This window comes from Natrix helvetica, assembly GCF_964273705.1.
Source record: "Natrix helvetica genome assembly, chromosome: 2".
In the NCBI taxonomy this organism is placed as follows: domain Eukaryota; kingdom Metazoa; phylum Chordata; class Lepidosauria; order Squamata; family Natricidae; genus Natrix; species Natrix helvetica.
Window position 1 is genome coordinate 125,158,958 of NC_138552.1, and position 22,674 is coordinate 125,181,631.

General features: G+C 39.2%; 1 protein-coding gene across 1 annotated transcript; it reads right to left on the minus strand.

The window, feature by feature from the left end:
- Window positions 1–3,373: 3,373 nt before the first annotated feature.
- Window positions 3,374–21,107, minus strand: LOC309387392 (cytochrome P450 2K6-like; the record flags this gene model as incomplete). Its single annotated transcript, XM_081943865.1, has 9 exons — window positions 3,374–3,561; window positions 7,040–7,196; window positions 12,426–12,610; window positions 13,671–13,815; window positions 14,789–14,962; window positions 15,799–15,959; window positions 16,391–16,468; window positions 17,740–17,902; window positions 21,057–21,107. The coding sequence occupies 9 exons, from the start codon at window positions 21,105–21,107 to the stop codon at window positions 3,374–3,376; spliced, it is 1,302 nt and encodes a 433-aa protein (XP_081799991.1).
- Between the last annotated feature and the right edge of the window lie 1,567 nt (window positions 21,108–22,674).

Consider the following 22,674-nt stretch of genomic DNA (forward strand, 5'->3'; position numbering starts at 1 on the left):
TGACTGAAGTAAAAATCTACGGGTGCAACTAACATCACACACATTGATTTGAACTGTACATGAAACATTTGCTTTCTACATGTTTGGATCCTGTTTGAATCTTGCCTGCAGTAATTCAACACTTCATTGGTTCGAATTATAAGACTATCTTTCATTGAGGATTAATTGCTTATGATCCTCCCCCTGATGCAATTACTTTGTATACTCCCATAGTAGCAGTTCCTGAAAATGTAACATGTGCTAAATTAGTTAACTGTATATCTTTAAGTAAAAAGCCTCACTGTTTCCATATTAGCTCACCTGCTTTAAATTTTACAGTTTTGAGGAGATTTCTTTTCACTTTGCTTATGTTTGGCTTCTGCAAGGATGGTTTTTTACATATGGTCACGAAACTTTTAATTACATTCCTGCTAATATTAGTGAAGCACAATCTTGCTTTAGCTAGTTAATTCCTGTGTTGCTTTCCAAACAGCAACTTCAGACATCACTTGTGACTCTGAGATTAATGTGGTTGTATGTAATTTGGTTTATTTTAGTAATTAATGTGTTGTTTTAATCTTTCAGATGAATCCAGAACTATCCAGTACCAATTCAATATTTTATACAATTTGGCCTTTGATTTGAAAATTGATACCCTAGGATCTTGGTGGGAAAGCTTTTACCCACAGGTCTGTTGGGAAATGTTTTAAGTTATTTAGTCATCATTTGTGCTAGAGGTAACCTTACGTAAAGACATGTGTAGAAAGCTACCATGATCTCAGTAATTGGTTATCTTGGACACCTATAAGCTCACCTAATTAGCAGAACCAGATGTGGGAATAAAGGAATGGTTACGTACAGACATACGCATTACAGCTATGGTCTCGAGTAGCCTTTTATTTTTTAGCTAAACCAAAAACACTAATTCGTTCTTGTTGTTTTATTCAATGTATTCCGTCCTTAATTACTCTGGCTAGGAGTTTTATACCAAAAAATCAGCAGATCAATGTTATTACCTCGGTTAATAACGGAGAACTATCCCAGCTGCTGCAGAAACCCGGATTTACGCTTAGCAGCAAGGAGGAATTGGAAGGTATAGACTCTGGATGCCATAGTTATATTAATGTGCCTTCGGATGAAGATCATAGCGTATTTTTAAAAAACAAAAACAGAGGTGATGTTGCAAATCTTCTGATTTATGTTGGACTCTATGATTTATTTGGTGCCACAAAGTCTCACACTTCTGAGTGTGAGGTAAACAAGGGCATTAAGGAATTTCTCGAAGATAACATCTTATTTATGGTCGCCATAAAAAGGGGCTCATAGATAAACATTCCATCCCTTACTGTGATATCTCTGACTGTCTAACCAATGATATATGTACATGTGAAGTTTTCCATACATGAAATTGTATCTTTTCTTACGTAGTTCTCTTGTTTATGAATTTGTATCCACCACCCCTATTGAAACCAATAAAAGGGAGTGCAGAGATAGAACTGTGCGCTTCCATCCCGAAAACTCTGTGTGAATTCTCTTATTCGGCTGTTTCATGGGAGGCTCGCCAGCGGTAATTCCTTACATAAAAATATATCTTTGAAGTTCCAAAGTGAACTCAATCCTAATCTTATGATATAAAACACTATAGTTATTATTGGTAAAAAAATAAAAGCATTCATATGAAATAGGAAGTAATGATATTGACACATTGCCCAGTGAAAATGAGATTTTTGTCCCATTCTTTAATGATACTTGTAATATTGTTGTCATCACATTATGAGAACAGAACATTTACACCAAGGAGAAAACAATGTGGAGGTTGAACCAGCCAATATGCATTCCACCCATTGTAAAATGACAAGACTTAACTGCATTCTGGTCTCCGGACGTTCCCTGAAGCCTTTGGAATGCTTAAAACCATCCTCCGAGCAAACCGAAAGTGGTTTTAAGTGCTCTGAAGGCATCAGGGAAGCCTCCGGACGTTCCCTGAAGCCTTTGGAACGCTTAAAACCACCCTCCGAGCAAACAGGAAGTGACTTCCGGTTTGCTCGGAGGGTCATTTTAAGTGCTCCGAAGGCGTCAGGGAAGCCTCCAGAGGGTCCCTGAAGCCTTCGGAAAGCTTAAAACCACCCTCCGAGCAAACAGGAAGTCACTTTAAGCGTTCCAAAGGCTTCAGGGAAGGCTCCAGACGGTCCCTGAAGCCTCCGGAGGGCCTCGGGGGGGGGAGGCTCTTTTCGCCTTCCTCAGGCTCCTATAAAGCCTCTGGAGCCTGGGGAGGGCGAAAAATGGCTTTTAAAAAGGTGAATTCAGCTGGCCAGCGCGCATGCGCGCTGGCCAGCTGACAGGGCAGCACCTCGCGTGCCCTGACAAATGGCTCCGCATGCCACCTGTGGCATGCGTGCCATAGGTTCGCCATCACTGGCATAAGATATTCTATTTCTTTCAAAGACAAAAACCTTCTGATGTTTCCTGATGTGTGATGTTAATTCAAGAAATGAGATACTGGGCAACTTAGATAATGATAAATTCATGGACTCTATTAATGCCCCTTTCCTTTTCTAAATGGAAGGCATGATTCTCAGATATTGTTTGACATGAGTGTTTTTGGAGTCATTTTCCCCAGTTTCAAGTTCTTATTGCCTGCTTCTCTAAAATACAGTATATGAATCTTCAATTTGTGCACTATATCTTTATTCCTGTATCTATTTGGACACATGGACATGCATGTTGATGTACACATAAGAATAGTGAACATGTGAAAACTACATTCCTGTGCAAGCTACTGATTTGATCTGGAGATATTCTTATCATCTTTCAGGATGAATGTAAGTGGCTTCACAGTTGTCCTTCTGTTCCCCTTGATGGCCATCATTTCACTTCACAGATGTGAAGCAAGAGAAGCAGGAAACAGTCCTGTTTTCAGGATGACATGAAACCCAAAATAATGTGGGGAACAAATTTCTCTCTAAGCTTTATGATTAATCTTTGGTAAAGTGGGAAAATACAGCAATAGTGAGTAAGTAACAAGCAAAAGAGGAATTAAAGTTAGTTCACATTTATTGTTTCCCCATTACTGTTTCTACTTACACAAAACACATCCTTATGCTGCAGCCATGCTACATGGAAAGCCAGTCAGAGGATTTCAAGTTTAATGTAATCATTGGTCAAAATCATTGGACCAGTTTGTTGATTGTTCTTTATAGTTACTGATACAATACCTAACAGCCCATTTTAATGTATCCTTTGTCTACTACTGATTTGATGGGACTCATCAGAATGATATGTGCTACCTTTCATGTTTCAGAGAAGGCATTAATAAAGGCCACCAAAAGGCTCCAAGAGAGAGACAGATGCAGCTGAGCAATTCAGATTAATGAATCACTAAATGTTCCTACTCTTAAGAACATGGGAGAGCACATAATGTGTAAGTATTGGGGGGTGTAGTAATCCCAACTGTAAGGGTCATATCCAGGTCTTCTTTTGATAATCCAGGAGCTGGTTGAAGGGTGAATTTCTGAAGAAGACAAGTAAAGAACATAAATATTTCCGTTTTGGCAAGGCTCTCACCTGGACATATTCTTCGACCTGTAACAAGGAACAGGATTATTAATTTTGTTAATAACATTTTATTCTTCTTGTGACACATTGGTTTGAGAGTTCACCATTCTTCTGACACATTGGTTTGAGAGTTCATTATAAAATTGAGACCTTACTGACTAATCATACAGAAAAATAATGCTGATCAGTTGCCACTAAGGACATCCTTATAATGGATCTCAGGAGTGTGTCAATAATTCAATAAATAAATTGATAAAATTATTATTACTATTATTATTAAACATGAAACTCAGTGAACTGAACATTTAAAATGTATCACAAATATCATTGACTGGTGCTGATGGTTGATACAGGTTGCTGACAGTATCCTAGGTATCAACTAATATCTTCTTAAAATGCACGATGTTCTGAGTAGCACAGTTTTTTGCAGTTCCGCTGGTGTTATTGCAGGAAGCTGCAATTTCTTGATGTATTTTATGGACAGGGTACCAAGTGTCCCGATGACAATGAATATCACTGTTACATGTTTCCTCCATAATTACGTAATTTTGATGGCCAGGTTGCAATATTTCATGATTTTTTCCAGTTCTTTTTCTTCGACTCTGGCATCTCCTGGTACAGCAATATCAATAAATTGTACACTTCATTTTTTGACAACTGTGATATCTGGCATGTTGTGTTCCAAATGATGGTCTATCTGTATTTGGATGTCCCACAAGATCTTCACCTTCTCATTTTCGACAACTTTTTCCACTTCATGTTCCCATGACTTTTCGGATACAAGTAAGTCGTATTTTTACATAATGACCAGTGAATTAATTTAGCAACTCAGTCATGTCTAGCTTTGTAATCAGTTTGCACAATTTTGCTGCACTGACATATTAAATGTGAAACAGTTTCAACTTTGTCAGTGGAATTAATGTCACTGGATTTGGAATTCCAGTTTTGTGTTTTGTAGGATTATTGTCAGTGGAATTAATGCAACGTTGAACAGTAGTGGCAAAAGTGAGTCCCCTTGGAAGACTCTTACCCATACTACTACTACCACCACTACTACTACTACTGGAATAGAATAGAATAGAATAGAATAGAATAGAATAGAAGAGAAGAGAAGAGAAGAGAAGAGAAGAGAAGAGAATGGTTCATGCACACATTTTATTTATTTATTTAGTTAATTAGTTAGTTAGTTAGTTATTTTGTCACTCATGTGCAAGATAACAGGAATAAGAATAAGCATGAATAAAAACAGGAAATGGATACAACTAAATGGGGACATTAGCACAGGGACGTTAGGCATGCTGGTGCACTTATGCACGAACCGGTTGGGAAGGTACCATATTTTTCGGAGTATAAGAAGCCACCTTTTCCCCCTCAAAAAAGAGGCTGAAAATCTGAGTGCATCTTATACACTGAATACAGCATTTTTGCCTCATGAAACCCCGCCCCCTTCACCAAAATGGCCTTGCATAGCTTTTAGCAGCTTTCAGAGTGATCCTGGGGGCTGGGGAAGGCAGAAATGAGCAAAAAATGCATCCTTTTTTGCTCAGTTTTACCCCCCCCCCCCCAGCCTTCAGCAGCACTGCATAAGCCTCCTAAAGGCTATCCATACCCTTTTTGATTTTAAAAAAAATGGACCCGTTTTTGCAAAAAGTGGACCATTTTGGGGATGTTTGCAGAGTGCAAAAACTTTTTTAAAATTTGCCTCTTCAAAACCTTGGTGTGTCTTATACTCTGGTGCATCTTATACTCCAAAAAATGTGGTAAATGAAAACCACCCCTGCGTTTCTGGCCTGATTCTACAGCATTCTCTTGCCTTTTCTGGAGGCTTCCTCTTTGGTACAATGTAGTGCTTAAGTTTAGCTGTGAACTAAGGTTTATTGATACTGTATATTCACAGGTTTCTGGTCGGCACACATAGGTCTTCACAAAAACTGACCTATTATGTTACAGTATTTGTAAGTTCATCCAAGTCTGCAGAGGTATCTTCAAAAATATTCCAGTCAGTGCAGTCAAGGCAAGCCTGTAGCTTTAGCTTTGCCTCCTCAGTCCAGGTCCTCACTGATTTAATTGTTGGTTTTATGGTTTTAAGTCTTTGTCTTTAAGCAGGTGCAAGACCAATATTTTGGTAACTCTTTCCTTACGTTACATTTGTTAAAATCACCTAAACTAATCAGAAGTTAATCTGGGTATGTATAGTTCCAGGAAGGAAGCTGTTCCCTGTAAAGCCACCTTTTGAAATTGACTGATTGTGCATTTGTCAGTGTCAATGGTGTTCAAGTGTTGCTCCAGTTGTTTTGGGATTGCATCCAAGGAACCTATTACTATTGGTATTACACTTGCTTGCTTTTGCTACAGTTGTTCTATTTCCATTTGTAAGTCTTTATATTTTGTTATCTTCTTCAATTCTTTCTCTTCTCTTCTGCTGCCTCCAGGCATTGTCACATCCACTATCCAGACTTTTTTGCCTTTCTTATTGACAACTGTTAAGTCTGAGGTGCTTTGTGAAAGGTGCCTCTCTGTTTCAATTCTAAAAGTTCCAGAGCAATTTAACTTCTTCATTTTCTGTGACTTTCTTATTTTAATCTTGCTTGCAGGCAAATGATATTTCTTGCAGATCTTACAATGCACCATTGTTCCTACTTTGTCATGCCCGCTGCTTGTAATCAGTCTGTGCAATCTTCTTACAGCAGATAACCAGGTGGTCCACTGTTTCTTCAGTTTCTTTGCAGAGGTGGCACTTACTGTCTGTTACTATCTTCTCAATTCTGACTTTGTATGCATTTGTCCTTAAGGCTTGGTTTGTGCAGCCAGAATTATATATACTAGCTATGTACTGCTTTGTCTTCCCATGCCTCCATTCTGTTCCTTGTTTGGTCTTTCTTGTAGGCCAGTTTGGTCTGTCCAGTATTAATTCAGCTTTCCTGGTGCATCTTCTTCATTGTCTTTCAAATATTCTTCCAAAGTCTCTTTTTCTTCTTCAACCATCTGATGTACCATATTTTTCAGAGTATAAGACGCACCAAGAGGCAAATTTTAAAAAAAGTTTTTGCACTCTGCAGATCTCCCAAAAATGGCCTGTTTTTCATGAAAATGGGCCCATTTTTGTCAAAAAAAGAGAGCATGCATAGCCTTAAGGAGGCTTGTAGAGTGCTCCTGGGGGCTGGGGGGGCAAAAAAGAGCAAACTATGGCCCTTTTTTTGCTCATATATGCCCTCCCCAGCCCCAGGAGCACTCTAGAAGCCTCCTAACAGCTATGCATGGCCATTTTTGCAAAGGGGGCAGGGTTTCAGGAGGCTAAAAATGCTGTATTCAGTGTATAAAACGCACCACGGTCCTTGTTAACCTGGATGACATCTGAGCCAGTATGTAACAGGGACTTGGAGCAGAATAAAACCTAAATGGTATTGTGCATTAATTCTTTCACCATTATCCTCTTTGGGAGATTTTAGTCAGAGAAAAAAGCTAACTATAATTTGATTCATAATTTATTTTTAAAAATGGCTACCTGCAGAGAAAGGCATGAATGGATTTCTTTTGACAAATTTTCCTTCAGTGTTGAGAAAATGCTCAGGGTAGAAGTCGTGAGGTTTCTCCCACTGAGATTCATCGTGGAGCACAGAGGTCAGCAAGGGAACCACAGAGGTCAGCAAGGGAACCTTTCTCTATAAAGAGAAAGCAATGGATAATTTAGAAATCAAGCTGCTACATAATGCACCACGTTATTGCATAATCCTGAAATTTTCAATGTGGTACTTAGAGGACCTATTCTCCCCAATCACCTAATTTGAAAACTGTATTTTTTAATTGTTGAATTATCTGGGTCTTTGTTTCTACTTGCAACAATAAAATGGATTAATTATAGACATTTGTGCTGGATTGCAAGCACAAAAATCTATATATGTGTATATACATACATACATACATACATACATACATACATACATACATACATATTTGTTTGTTTTCATAGATTTTCATGGGTGTAGGTATGCTGGTCTTGTTGTATTCGGGTCTTTTCCCATGTAAGATTGAGATTCTCTTGGCAACGTTTAGGTGAGGTCTCACTCGTCATCTTCAGGCTGGTGTTTTGGGCTTAAAGTGTGGTCGGAGCTCCGTGTTCATCATCACTGTGGTGTTACCTTTGTCTGCTGGGAGAATGACCAAACCAACCAGGACCTACTCACTCTTCACCTCAAACTCAGCAACAAAATCCACGCAGCACTCTGGGACAAATCCAAACAACTAGCCCTCTGGAGAGCCGAAACAGAAACCTCCTGCAAGACAGACACACACACCAACAAACTCCAGACTAGAAAAACAACAGAAGCCCAACTCCCCTCCACAGCAACTCATGAAACAAAGAGTACACAACACATCAGACAGAACCCTCACCACAGCTGAAACCAATGTCCTTTCCAAAGGATTCAATTTTGCAGTCGCCCTTAAACGCATCCCCATTGAAGACATCATATGCAGAGTTGAAGCTACACTCACCAAAATCAACCCAGATGAAGCCAATAAAATCAGACTTGCAATCACCAATTTCATTTGCTCCAGCAATCCACCCAGAAGCAACTTACAGCAAGAAGAACAAAAAGCACTCACCAACCTGAGGAAAGACAACAACATAATCATTCTCCCAGCAGACAAAGGTAATGCCACAGTGGTAATGAATATGTGTGACTACCAAGCCAAACTATCCAACCTACTCCAAGACCCTGCTTACAAACCTCTAAATACAGACACCACCACCTACCTGGAAAAAACCCACCAAATCCAAAATAAAAGCCTCTCCCATCATTGAAGAGATCCAGCAAAGAATCATCCCCAGAGAGAAATCTTCTAGATACCCCAAACTCTATGGCCTCCCCAAGATACACAAAGAAGGAATACCACTCAGACCATAGTCAGCTCCATAGACTCACCTCTACAGAATCTTGCCAAATTCCTCACCAAACAACTCCACCCCTACACAGAATCCATCACCTCACATGTACAAAACTCACTCCACTTCATAGAAACAATAAAGAAACAAAACCTACAACCTAGCGACCTACTCGTGAGCTTTGATGTCATATCCCTCTTCACCCAAGTGCCTATAAAAGAAGCCTTGACAGCTATCCAGAACAAATACAACCCCCCTAAACACATCCTGGACCTGACCAACCACTGCCTAACCAACACATACTTCATCCATAATGGACAAAGATACAAACAGATAGAAGGAACACCCATGGGATCACCCTTCTCACCTGTCATTGCAAACTTATACATGGAACATTTTGAAACTAACGCCTTAGATAAATCTGAACACAAACCCAAACTCTGGATTAGATATGTAGATGACACTTTCGTAATTTGGCCACATGGGAAAGAACAACTGGACAACTTCCTCACACATCTCAACAGCCTACACCCCAAAATACAATTCACTATGGAAATAGAAGCTAACAACCAACTTCCCTTTCTGGGTGTCCTAATCTACAAAAAACCCAATGGCTCCCTAGGACACACCATCTACCAGAAAAAAACAAACACCAACTGCTACCTAAATGCACAATCCCATCACCACCCTGCACAGATCAACTCTGTAGCCAAGACCCTCATCTCCAGAACCAAATGCTTAGCTGACAAAGACCACCTGAAAACTAAATTACATACTCTCACAAACGTATTAATCTCCAACGGATTCCAAAGAAAAACAATTACCAACCTAATCCAAAGAGAGACTCCCCCCAAGAACCGAGACACAGAACAGGACAACGGCATTGCCCTCCTCCCTTACATCAAAGGCACCACAGATAAAATCAGCAAAAATCTCCACAAACACAATATTAAGACAGCCTTCAACACTGACCAAAAAATAGCCAACATCTTAAGAAACCCCAAAGACAAAATCCAGCTAGAAAACCAAGGAGTCTATGAAATGTCATGCAAAATCTGCCCTGCAACATACATAGGACAAACTAATAGGAGAATAAATGCAGGCATCACAGAACACAAGAACACAGTAAGAAAAAAAAAGAAAAAACTTCCTCCCTTTTCCAGCACCTTAAAGCTACAGGACATGAAATTGATTTTGAAGGAACCAAATTAATCTCCAAAACTGAACATTTCAACAAGAGAATAATTATGGAAGCTATCAAAATAGAGAAACACCCACACAACATGAATACCAGTGATGATACCTCCCACCTACCAGACATCTGGAAACCAGCCCTAATCAACAAATGAGCCTCACCCACCACCCACGCCATTACAACACAGAACAACAACGGACAATCTACCAATCATGATACAACTACACAGCCAATCAATCCAGCACTCCACACCCTCCCACCAAGATTTATAGAAAGACGGCAGCTCCAGATCGCTTCCGGTTTCCGAAGGCGACGGATGCTGGGCGTCTGCCGAGGAGCGAGGGGGGGTGCATAGCACAGCAGTCTGCTGCCTGCACCTTCGCTGAATGGACTCCGGAAGGAAGCAATTAATCAGAAGTAGTGGCTAAAGTGCTGGAGGTGAGAGATTTGCTCCAATCTCTCTAACCTTCTTTAACTTATGAGCAGCAGTCTTTTGTAAGTTGTGGATTCAATCTATTTGAAGTTGGAAGATTGGAGGGGGGGTTCTTTCACCCCCCTCGGTTAAAGCAGCATTTGGACTATCTCTCAATCTCGGAATGGAGAGAGAGAGCAACAGTTGAATTAGTCACTTGCACTAACTATGTGAGAAATATTTATATCACTACTTCAAGAGGTGATTGCTGAGCTGCTTTAAAAACTGTATGGAAACTTTTGATGTTCTGCTCCTTGGTTCCTGTGAAAGGGGGAGCCAAGATGGCCTGCTTCCGTCTTCTTCTTCGCACTTATAAATGAAATTTGCCTTTTGAAACTACTTTTGAAGAAATTCCTGCTTTATATTACTACTCCCCCCTGAAGGACTCCTGGAGCTCCTCTTGTTATGTGGTCTTTCTGGATTTGGATTATTTGATATTTTTTGGGGGGCTTGGAACTGTGATTGAGGATTATCTTTCACTTTTGGACTTGCCTGTCTTCTCGGACTCACCCAGCTGCATGCTCCACAGACGCCATTTCTTTTGCAAAAGATTTACAGTCATCCCTGAACTCAGACAAATGGGGCCCAGAAAACCACCTTCAGGCAAGGCAGCCTTGGCACCTACCTCCTCTACATCCAGCCCAATGACTCAACAGACAAAAATTCCATCATTTTTACAACAAGAAGGGACTGGAGAGAGTTCAAAAGATTTATCTGTTATCCAAATGTTCCAGGCTCTTATGAAGGGACAAAATGAGTTGAAAAAAGAGGTGGCAGATTTTAAAGAAGAGTTCAGAGGTGTACAGCAGCAAACAACAGAAAATAAACAAAGAATCGGTGTGCCGGAGGAGGGTGCGGTCGGGCTGGGGAGGAGGTTAAGGCAGTCCAGAAGGGGAATAGAGAATTGGAAAAATTTATGGTAAAGATAGAACTTGAAAGAATGTCCTTTTTTCTCAGATTCCAGAACCTACCAGAGACAGAAGATGAAGACTTTAAGGATATTATGAGTACAATCTTAGCAGAATATATTAAGAGAGATAAAGAACAGGTGTGGTGGGATATGGATCTGGTTTACAGGATTAACTCAGCATATGCCAGAACACATAATGTTCCATGTACATGTTAAATTTCTTAGGAAGACCACGAGGGATGAGGTGCTAGGGGCCCAAAGGGGGGGGCACTAAAATATAAAGACAAAGAAATTACCATTCTTAAGCAAATTCTGAAAAAAATAAGAGATAAGAGGAGGAAGTATTCCTCCTTATCAAAGAAATTATATAATAAAGGAATTTGGTTTAGATGGTTATTGCCAGAAGGAATGTTGATCTTCTGGGAGGGAAACAGAATTAGAATTAACACAGTTGTGGAGGCAGAGGCCTTCATTAAAAAACATAGTACCCTCCTAGAAGACAAAAATATAAGAGGTAGTGAAAAAGGTGATAATACACAAGATATGAAGGAGGGAGGGGCTGCGGCTCCGCCTGAAGACAGGGGGGAGGGAGCAATATCGAAAAGACTCAGGTCACAAAAATAAATGTATTTGAAATATCATTGTAATTGTTGATATACTAGAAAGTGGCAAAAGAGATGATTGAACTCATGGTTTATACAATGTATAACAAGACGCTGTTTCTGCTTATATTTTATCTTTTGTTTTTTCTTTTCTGTAAAAGTTGTGAGATTTGGGGAGATTTCTATCTCTAGCACAATGGAGCTACCGAAATTTTTGTATATCCACTTACCCTTTCCCATAAATGTTTAAAAATCAATAAAATTCTTTTTTAAAAAAAAAAAAAAGAAAGAAAGACGGCAGCTCCGACCATACTTTACTCACACAAACACAAAGCCGAAAACACCAGCCTGAAGATGGCGAGTGAGACCTCGCCGAAATGTTGCCAAGACAATCTTAATGTTACACAGGAAAAGACCCGAATACAACAAGACCAGCATGTATGTATGTATGTATGTATGTATGTATGTATGTATGTATGTATGTATGTATGTATGTATATATGCATACAGATAGAATAGAGTGTACATTGCAGGGGAGAACTATATTAGTCTATGATAGCCCCCCAAAATCATATGATTTTGGGCGGCTATCATAGATTAATATAGTTCTCCCTTGCAATGTACACTCTATTCTATCTGTATGCAAGCTTGTGCCTCCATAGAGTTTGAATTAAAGCAAATATTTAAAATTACTATATTCCTAAAATTAATAGAGTCTGTGGCAAGTGATTTATGAAAGCTTTTAAAGATCGTTTATTGCTGTACTGTAATAAATGGACTGAATGTAACTAGTTAGGACTAGAAAGAGAACAATATAGATACATCACCTTCGGAATGAAATAGCCCTTAAAGTTAATATCCACTGTTGTTGCATGTGGTACATTTAAGGGAACAACATCAGCATATCTTTGAACTTCATGGACTACAGCATCTGTGTAGTGCATCTTTGTTCGGTGTTCGGCTCTTGGCTGAGCATATCCAACAATATTTGATATTTCTTCTTGGATCTTTTCTGAGATAATAAACAACGACATCTAGTAAGATATTCTCAGTGTGTTGGATATGGTGCTAACGCTTGGAAATATTAAATTATAAGGATGTGTACAGTGGGCAGATTTCCTCTGGAAACTGATGGTGCATAGTTAATTCATTAGATGTGCCCTGATTGGAGTCTCTTTTCGTTTGAGCAGGCTATACATATTATAGATAATATAATGCTTGTAGTTTGAGACCTTAGATGTTGACTTCTTGTACCATCATCATTTTCCAGTAGCTAAAAGGAAGGAAGAAAGGAGATGGGAATGAGAAGCAGAAAAGGGGAGGGGAAGTGAGGAAGGAAGGGAGGAAATGGGAATGAGAAGGAGAGAAGGGGAGGTGAAGGAAGAAAGGGATGGAGGAGATGGGAAGGAGAAGGGGGAGAGAAGAAGAAGGGGAGGGGAAAGTAGGGAGGGAGGGAGGAGATAGGAGTGAAAAGGAGAGAAGGGGAGGGAAAGGGAGGGAGGGAGAATATGGGAAGGAGAAGGGGAGAGAAGAAGGAGGGGAGGAGAAGTAGGAGGGAAGGAGAAGGAAGGAAGGAGATGGGAAGGAGAAGGAGAGAAGAGTTAGAGGAGGGGAGGGGAAGGGAAGGGAGGGTGGGATGGAGGGAGGGAAGGAGGAAGATGGGAATGAGAAGGAGGCAGAAAGCTGGCAACGCCCACCCACCCACATCCCTCTGGCCACACACCCTGCCCCCCCCCCAAGGTCAACCATAACCCTGATGCAGCCCTCAATGAAATTGAGTTTGATACCCCTGTTCTAGACCTATAGCATGGTCCAGAGCACAGAGAGGGATGCAAACTCTAGAAATGATGCATTGCAATTGCTTTAAATTGCTGTAGCCAGGTGTTCCATTTGTGCTTATTCATGATTTAAATCACTCCACAAAATAAGAAGTAGAATTATTTATCTTTTTTGCCCCCTTTATTTAGGCATTACCAAGGTCACTGTAATTTAGTTATACCACATCTAATATTTCCTACCTGAAATCAAGATGTACTAAAATAATGGAAACTAACAAATTGTAAAGCACTTACTCTGAATTAAAGGGTACTTCATCATTAGAGTAAAGGCCCAAAATAGAGTGCTTGAGATTGTTTCCACACCAGCCACGAATAGATTCATCACAGACTCTTCTAGATTTTTATGGTTAAAATACCCATTGTTTTGAGTCTTCCTTTCCTAGAATTAAAAGAAAGAACGGTTTTAAAAGTGGTTCTAAAAAAGTGCACTCCAGAACACATTGCAAAGACAAAGCAGCCTTCTCTGGAATTTTTATAATTTGCTTTGTAAAAAAAAATGTAATAAAATGACTTGCTTTAGAAGTATGCAAAGTTAAAGGCTAAAATAGTTCCCAACTCAGACCATTTGAATTCATAATGAATTCAATGAGTTTGAATGCTTAGTCTCAGCTAGGTTGAGGAGATTTTCTACATGGGCAAAGAGAATGTTATAAACAGTTTGACAGGAGGAGTGAATGCCAAATGCCTTGAAAAAAAGGTTAATGTAACCAACTTTTTAAACAAACTCACACTGGAGTTCAAAATTCTTAAAAACTACCAACTATTTATTTGTATCCTCTTTTTAGGAGGTTACACTTCCACACACATTTCTTACTTTTTATTACCTTCAATCTCATAACCATCATTGGAAAAGATTAATCCCATTACTTCTCTCTCGAGTGAGTGAGTGAATCAGTCAGTTCAGTGAATGACTGAATGACTATCAGCTTCTATATCTGCATTGTATGTTATTTATATATGTAAATAAATCATTACACAAGGTATGCATAAGTGTAAGTAGAGAACCAGTTTGGTGTAGTGGTTAAGGCATTAGGTAGAAACTGGGAAATTGTGAGTTCTGGACTATTATTATCCTGGGGTCATCAAGTATTAAGAATACTTAACTAGGCTAAGTGGTGATTGGTAACTGCAGTAGTCCTGGTTAGTGACCATAATACAAACTTTTCAAAATTAGAGTGTAAAAATCAGGCAAAATGAATGATTGCTCAATTTTTGGAGACCATTGGCAATTTGCTAAGTTTGTTCTCTTCTATAATAAAAATTCTTGACAAGTGCATGTGTTTCCATTTACAAATTCATTTCTGCAATTTGATGGAAAACTTCAAGCTGCCATTTCTAGCACATTTCATTACCTGTTGCTGTTTTACGAGATATGAATCAATAAAGTTTCTTGTGTCATTTTCATCCAGATTGTTGAAACATTGGATGAAGTTTTCATTGATGAAAGCATACAATTCCTTTTGGTTATTCAGGACTTTCTTACGAGTGGCAAAAAAATAGCCAAGCATAGGAAATATGTTACATAGCTGAAACATATAAAAAAGAAGTCACCTAGAATATAGATTCTGATAGGCCTCTCAAATGATGTCTGCTCACATGTTACAATAGATACGGGCTTTCTAATTTCTTTGGTGTAGAATTTTGGAAGGCCTGCCATAGATATACGTAGCCATGATGATGCAGTGGTTAGAATGCAGTATTGCAGTCTAACCCTGCCCATAGCCAGGAGTTCGATCCTGACAGGGCCCAAGGTTGACTTAGCCTCCCATCCTTCCGAGGTCAGTAAAATGAGGTCTCAGGTTGTTGGGGGCAAGGTGCTTGATATTGTAAACTGCCCAGAGTGTTCTGTAAAGCACTGTGGAGTGGTATATAATTGCTGATATTGTATTGTTCTCATTAACCTATACATTTTAATCCTTTTGTTCTTAGTGATTGAACCACATTTTTCTTTCTTATTATTTCCCAGTAAGTTGACTGGGGAATAGAACCAAAATTGCACCAAATTTCCACTGCAAGCAGGATGTAGTATCTATACATTTGACATGCCTCCATACATACTTGTATAATCAATGAAAGAATGGTGGGAAGACTGCACCATTTAAAAAAAAGGTTTTCAATATTAGTCATTAGATTCTGAATTTTGCAGTGAATCCTGAATAATTCACACTGCTTTCCTATACAATAAATGAACTGTAAATACTTTACAAATGAGTAATCATTACCTGCATTGGAGGGCTTCCTGAAAGCCTGTGCCAATTTATTAAAACTTTCAAATGTTCTTGCAGTGAATCCTGAATAAGGCACACTGTCTTTCCTATACAATAAATGAACTGTTAATACTTTTCAAATGAATGTTAATTACCCGCATTGGAGGGCTTCCCAAAAGCCTGAAATTTTCTGTAGTCAAGCTCAATAATTTAATAAATGTTGGATCTTCATAGTCATATCGCTTCCCAAGTAAAATAGATACTATGATATTGCCAACAGCTGCAGTCATAATTCCTCTGAATTCAAATGGTTTTCCTAGACATCAAATGTGGAATTTCATCAAAATATAATAAAAATAAAATTATCATAAGTATTAACATTATATTTCATTGTCTTGATTCTAGCATCAATCTATTGTTACAGTGACTTATTGAGTTCATTGTCTTATAAATTGGTTGATGTGAATGGATAAAGAGATTAATCTTCATATTGCAACACTCTTTGGGGAGGAAACCCCTGAGTTTAGTGTGGCAGGAGTTGGTACATTGTAATTACTCTCTGTCTAACTGGCCTCCTCTGACTGATGGAACTATCTGGATGGGCAGCGAAATGTCTCTCAAACTAGTAACAAAAAATAGTCCAGTTACAATGATTCAACCTTCAGACAAAATTTTAAATGATGTAAAAGACCATATAAATTTGGAATATTAAGACTTTTGTTATTCTGCTTTCCATGGACCTCTTACCCATCCCATAGTCCCGTAAGGTGGTTAACATAAATCGCCTCATCACTCTCCAGTTCTCACCATGGGAAAAAGCTACTCCTGAAAAAACAAAAATATGCAAAATTTCAACCGATGATGAAAAAATGCACTCCCTACCATCATCCCTCTGGATCTTCTAAAACCCAAGGAACATTTCTTAAATATTTAGTTAATTTTCAAGTCTTGTTGCCTTACAGTTTGCTTAAATCAGTATTTCTCGGCCTTGGCATTTTTAAACTATATGAACTTCAACTCCTAGAATTCCCCATCTAATTCTGTGAGATGAAATACATACATTCAAAAGTTGGCTTGATTAGGAAACACTGATCTAAATCATGCATGCAAAAAGATAAATAACTTTGCCCACAAAATATCCTGATAATCATTAGAGGAAGAGTTTGAGGAAGAAATCCACTTAACAGAGTGATTACAGAGACCATTCCAATTCAGAGAACTGGCTAGTCACTTTTTGAAGAAAGTAAAGAAATACATCTTTATAAAACCCATCCCATATGATCATTCATTCCACAATATACAATGTTTATTCAATTGTTTATTGTATTGAATATACAATATCATTCCAGAATATCTAACAAACAGCACTAAATCTTAGCAGAGCCGTATTTCCCTTTGTTTTTTGTAATTTCTTCCAACATTTAGTTTCTGACATGGTTTTTCCTTTTCCTTTTTTAGTTATTTAAAAAAAACTTTCATTTTTCTGGTGTTTCTGATACCTCTTTCAGTTATTATTGTGAAACAAGTTACAGTAAATATGTATTTTTATGTGGAAGACTCTTAAGGGATCTTCTGACCTCCAAGATACCAGGGACATGTGATCTATCATCTCAGGCACACACACACACACACACAATGTGTAAATAGTGCAAATGGTCCAGGTCAATTAGTGCTTGTAAGAAATATGGATTGCATTACATTCAACTCAATATTGGGACTTATTTACAAGCTCTAAGAGGCTGTCCTTGACCCAAGCAGCCTCCATAATTAGGGTACTAAATGCTCCCTTGCAGATTAGTAATACAAGCTGATTCTTTGGTTCTCCTTTAGGTATTTCATTTTAGAATCTCTCAATCTCTGGCTGGCATTTTCATTGTACTACAAAGCATTCTAAATTCTTTCTTAAGCATACAGCAGAGATTGAGAGAGCCGTTGAAGTCACTTTCTGTGTTATGAATACCAGTCCCACACTTTGTACGTTTTCCCAATTTCAGTCAATTCTAATTTCTATTGCTCCTGTGGTGATGTTGGCACAGATTCTCCATTGTATAGTTATATGTTTGCAAACTGTATTGACATGAAATGAAGGTCCTCACCAAAACCCTTTGAATACTCATCAAATATGGGGAAAGGGCCCCTCTCAGCAAACACATCAGCCTTATTCATCAGAGCTTCCTTTATGGTCTCATATCCTGTTAGCACCACTATTTTCTGGGGTCCCAGTTGGATTTTGAATACAGATCCATACTGTTTTGATAGCTGGAAAAAAGAAAGTATGAGAGAAACAGAGATATTTTTATTAAGGATATGTTCTAACTTAATTATTTTTTGTTAAATGTATTGGCTGCCTATCTTATCAGTGGGTGACTCAGAGTGGCTTACAATATTGAAAAGATAAAATTATACACCACCTATAGAAATACAAATAAGATATTATAAAAATATAAGGCAATGCCTCAGTGTTTATTTTAGAGATGAATGTTGCTCCACTGGCCAGACTGACTGTGGTTGCTATTCATTTGATTATCAAGAAACTGATAGACACATATTTCCTGTCACTGATCTAGGTGATATTTGGAGGGAATGAATGAGCCATTTGATTTAATAAGAGCATTCCATTCTTCTCTCATTTCTCTTTGGTCGAAGCAGGTTTTCATTTCCATAGCTTACAAAAGTCACAGAATGCTTCAATTTTTGCCCTTCAATGGAAAGGATAAAAAAATAATTACCTCTAACATTGTCTGCTAAGGTTTCTTTGCCTGTTGTGGAGGTTTCCAACAACAGGCAAAGGCCTGGGTCCTGGTGGAAAATCTTTGAAGCTCTTCTTCCGGGGGTTGCCCATCTTGAAAAGGAGCATAATAGTAAGTGTAGATTGGAACAGTATTGAAATAGGAACCATCCAACCCATTTCTTTTCAATAGGCAAGTTCTTTAGCAATTCTAATGGAACATTTGCAACACAATTAGATCAGAGACCGTGTCTGCCAACTGAAAAGCTCCAAAAAGGGCAGAAGGATTAAACCCTTGAGCCTATCTGAAAATGAAGATTACTTATAAAAGCAGATCCCTTAATGGTAGAAAGGAAGACCAAATATTTCACAGTAATCCTTGGCAATCATTACACTGTAGTTAATGAGATATTTTGAAGACATATTAGAATTTTCTGAGCATTTTTCCCATTGAACTCCTTACAGGGAGAAAACTAAACATGCACAGAGATTTGTCCTCACCAGTAAATCCAGACAAAGGCATGTGGGGGGGAATGTTCTTTTACTTGAGCCATTTGAAAGTCCTTTCTTCTGAATTTAATTTTGTCCAATTTATTCTTACAGTAGAAGATACACAGACACTCCCATGCTCTACACAGTATTTATGACTATACATTTTCACATAAACTTCTGAGCTATCCAGTAACAATTAAATTTTACTTCTTATATGTTTAGAGGCTACTTGGTTTATCCAAAACAGATCCCTTGGCTACACAAGAGATTGCCAATCTAGTATCTGCTGAGAGGAAGATATATGTGGATCTCATTGGTGGCCCAACTTATTTGCTCTTTATAGGTTTAGACTTCAATTTACCACAGAATTATTAGAGATAGTATAGTAGAGGAAATTATCCAGTTACAGATATGGCCCATTCATGAACTCCACTAATATTCCTTAATATAAAAATAGTGGATGACTGCAATTCTTTGCTTTCTTTGGAAGCACCTCTACTTGCCAAAAAGATAATTTGATATAAAGAAACATGCTGAATGCCAGGGAACACTACCCATTTTTTAAACACTTACCCTGAAGCAGTTTTAAAATGTGCCAACTCTTGAATTTTTCTCAATTCCAGTTGGCCATTTAATACTAATTTATTGTTACATGTTATGTAAGTTTACTTTGTTGCATTTTATTCTATATTTAATGTAATTTTTAAAAGGAAACTAAGATCCATTATATCATAGGCAATGTATAAATATTTTAAATTGGCATTAATACAATTTTGCTGGTATTGGGCTACTTTTGGATACTTATTCTCCCATAACAACAGAATAAACTATTTGTATCACTTTTACTGCTCATTTTGATGAGAGTGGTACTGTTTTATCATTCTGCAAAAATCCTGCTTTCATCATTCAAATCTATGGACAATTCATCACACCTCTCCATATTTTGCAGACTGAAAAAAATATTACCAGACTCATTACAAATAAGATAACAAGGTCTGAAGAATCAATCAGTCAGAATAAGGATAGAAGGGACCATCTAGGTTTTTTAGTACAACCCCCTGCTCAAGCAGGAGACCCTATATCATTTCAGACAACTGACTGCCCAGTCTCTTCTTAAACATCTCCAGTGATGAAGCACCCACAACTTCTGACAGTAAGCAGTTCCACTGGTTAATTATTCTCACTATTAGGAAGTTTCTCCTTAATTCCTGATTGCTTCTCTCCTTGATTAGTTTCCATACATTATTTCTTGTCTTGCCCTCTGGTGCTTTGGAAAATAAGATGACCACCTCCTCTTTGTAGCAACTTCTCAAATACTGAAATACTGTTATTATGTCCCTCCTGGTCCTTCTTTTTCTCTAGACTAGCCGAACCCAAATCTTGCAACCATTTTTCATATGCTTTTGTCTCCAGGCCTTTAATCATTTTATTTGCTCTTCTTTGCACTTTCTCCAAAGTTTCAAAATCTTTTTGTAATATGGTGACCAAAACTGGTTACAGTAGTCCAGGTGTGACCTTACTAATCCTTTATAAAGCAGTGCTAATACTTTCCATGATTTTGATTCTATGCTTCTGTTTATACAACCAAGGATTTTATTAGTTTTTTTCGGCTGCTGCTGCACACTGCTGGCTCATATTTAAGTGATTGTCTACTAGGAATCCAATGTCTCTCTTACAGTTACTGTTTTTGAGTCAAGTTTTACCCAGTCTGTACTCATACTTTTGATTTTTCCTACCTACATGTAAAATTTTGCTTTTCTTCACATTAAATTTCATTTTTTTGGCTAGATCCCATTGTTCAACTATCAAGATCTTTTTGGATCCTGAGCTTGTCTTCTGTTCACTATTCCTGTCAGTTTCGTATCACCTGCAAATTTGATGAGTTCTCCTTCTATTCCCTCATCTAAGTCATTTCTGAACATATTGAAGAATACCGGGCCAAGACAGAACATTTTGGTACCCCACTGCTTACTTCCCTCCATGTAGATGTAGTACTATTAAGGATGACTCATTGAGTATGAAATAAGATTGGTTTGGCATGATCTATTTTTAACAAACCCATTCTGGCTTTTAGTTATAACTTTATTTCTAGATGTTCACAGATCTGTTTTTTGATTATCTTTTCCAGTATCTTCTCAGGTATTGACGTTAGGATGATTGGTCTGTAGTTTCCTGGGTCTGTTTTACTCCTACCTTTTTTGGAAACCACATCAGCTCTTTTCCAATCCACAGGTAATTCCCCATTTTTGGATCCTGAGCTTGTCTTCTGAAGTATTAACTATTCCTGCATATCTTTCAGGATTTTTGAAAGATATGATGCAATAACAAAAAAGCTTTGAAAATTATCCCCTAATAGAACATCATTCATTATATCATCCATATATTCTTCTAGGGAAGGCTTTCTCCCTCCCTCTTTCTTTCCTTCCTCTTCCTCTTTCTTTCTTCTTTTCTTCTTTCTTGTGTCTCTCTCCCCCACTTCCTTTCTTTCTCTTCCTTCCTTCCTTCCCTCCTACCTTCTTTCTCCAACTTTCTTTCTTTCACTTTCCTTATTTCTCTTTCTCATTCTTTCTCTCTCTCTTTCTTTCTCTCTTTGTCTCTCTCTCTCTCTCTCTCTCTCTCTCTCTCTCACACACACACACACACACACACACACACACACACACACACCATTTCCCTCATGTCTATCACTGACAGCTCTCAAAGAGAATGAAGTATAAGGACTCGTGTCTTGGGAAGGGGTTGGACTAGATTATTTCCATGTTCCCTTGCATCCCTCTATGTTCTCGGTCCCATTTAGTCACAAACAGCCCCATTCACTTTGAAGTTGGTCGCAAACTCCACTCATCCTGCATGCGCACTGGTCCCACCCAAGGAGGTGAGCTGTGGGGTGGGGGGAAGGGGGGGAGTCTGTGGCTCCACGTCTCTCGATCTTCTTCCCCACTTTGGTTCTGCGCATCCAGCACAATTGACTGCCCCGCCTCTCCTGGGGCTTTGCCTTTCTCTGGCAGGCAGACAGGGGCTGCACTGGGGTTGTCTGCCCTGGAGCTGTGGATGAAGGAGAGGCCAATGCTCGAGCCAGCCAAGATTGGTGGGACTTGGCTCCCCCCATGCCCCAACTCTGGGTGTCGAACCTTCAGTCCTGCCTCCATGGGTTTCAGGCACCAAAGGCACCAGGCGAGGTTGCTCAGGTGCCCGCTGCCCTGCCTGGCTGCCATGACAGAGGGTGACAGAGAAGCAGCAGCCAGAATGATGTCCAGTGTGGTCCCCGGCCCTTCCCCAGAGGATCCCGGGACAGGGAAGGATCCTCCTTTGATCCCGCTGTTTCAGGGGGGCACAGAGCCCTGGGGAAACCTGGCGGATCAGGCGAGTCCTCCACTCCTGTTCCTTCCTCAGCTGTGGAAGAAGCCCACGCTTCCTTCTTTTTGAAAGCCATCTCATTTCCAATTGGGGGGGGAATCCATGCAGAGGGAGGAAAAGCATAGATTCCTTTCCCCCATCCCCATTGGAAACTAGGTAGCTGTCAAAGAGAAGGAGCGTGTGCCACATGGGCTTTTCCAACAGCCAAAGAAGAGGAGGGGAGTTCAGCTGTTGGAAAAGCCCACATGGCGCACGCACCCTTCTCTTTGACAGCCTCCTTGTTTCCAAGTGGGTGGGGCGGAATCCATGCAGAGGGAGGAAAAACATGGATTTCTTTCCCCCACTCCCATTGGAAACCAGGCAGCTGTCAAAGAGAAGTGAGAGCACCCCTCATGGCTTCTTCCAACAGGCGAAGAAGGAACAGGAGGGGACTTTGGCTGTTGGAAAAGCCCAT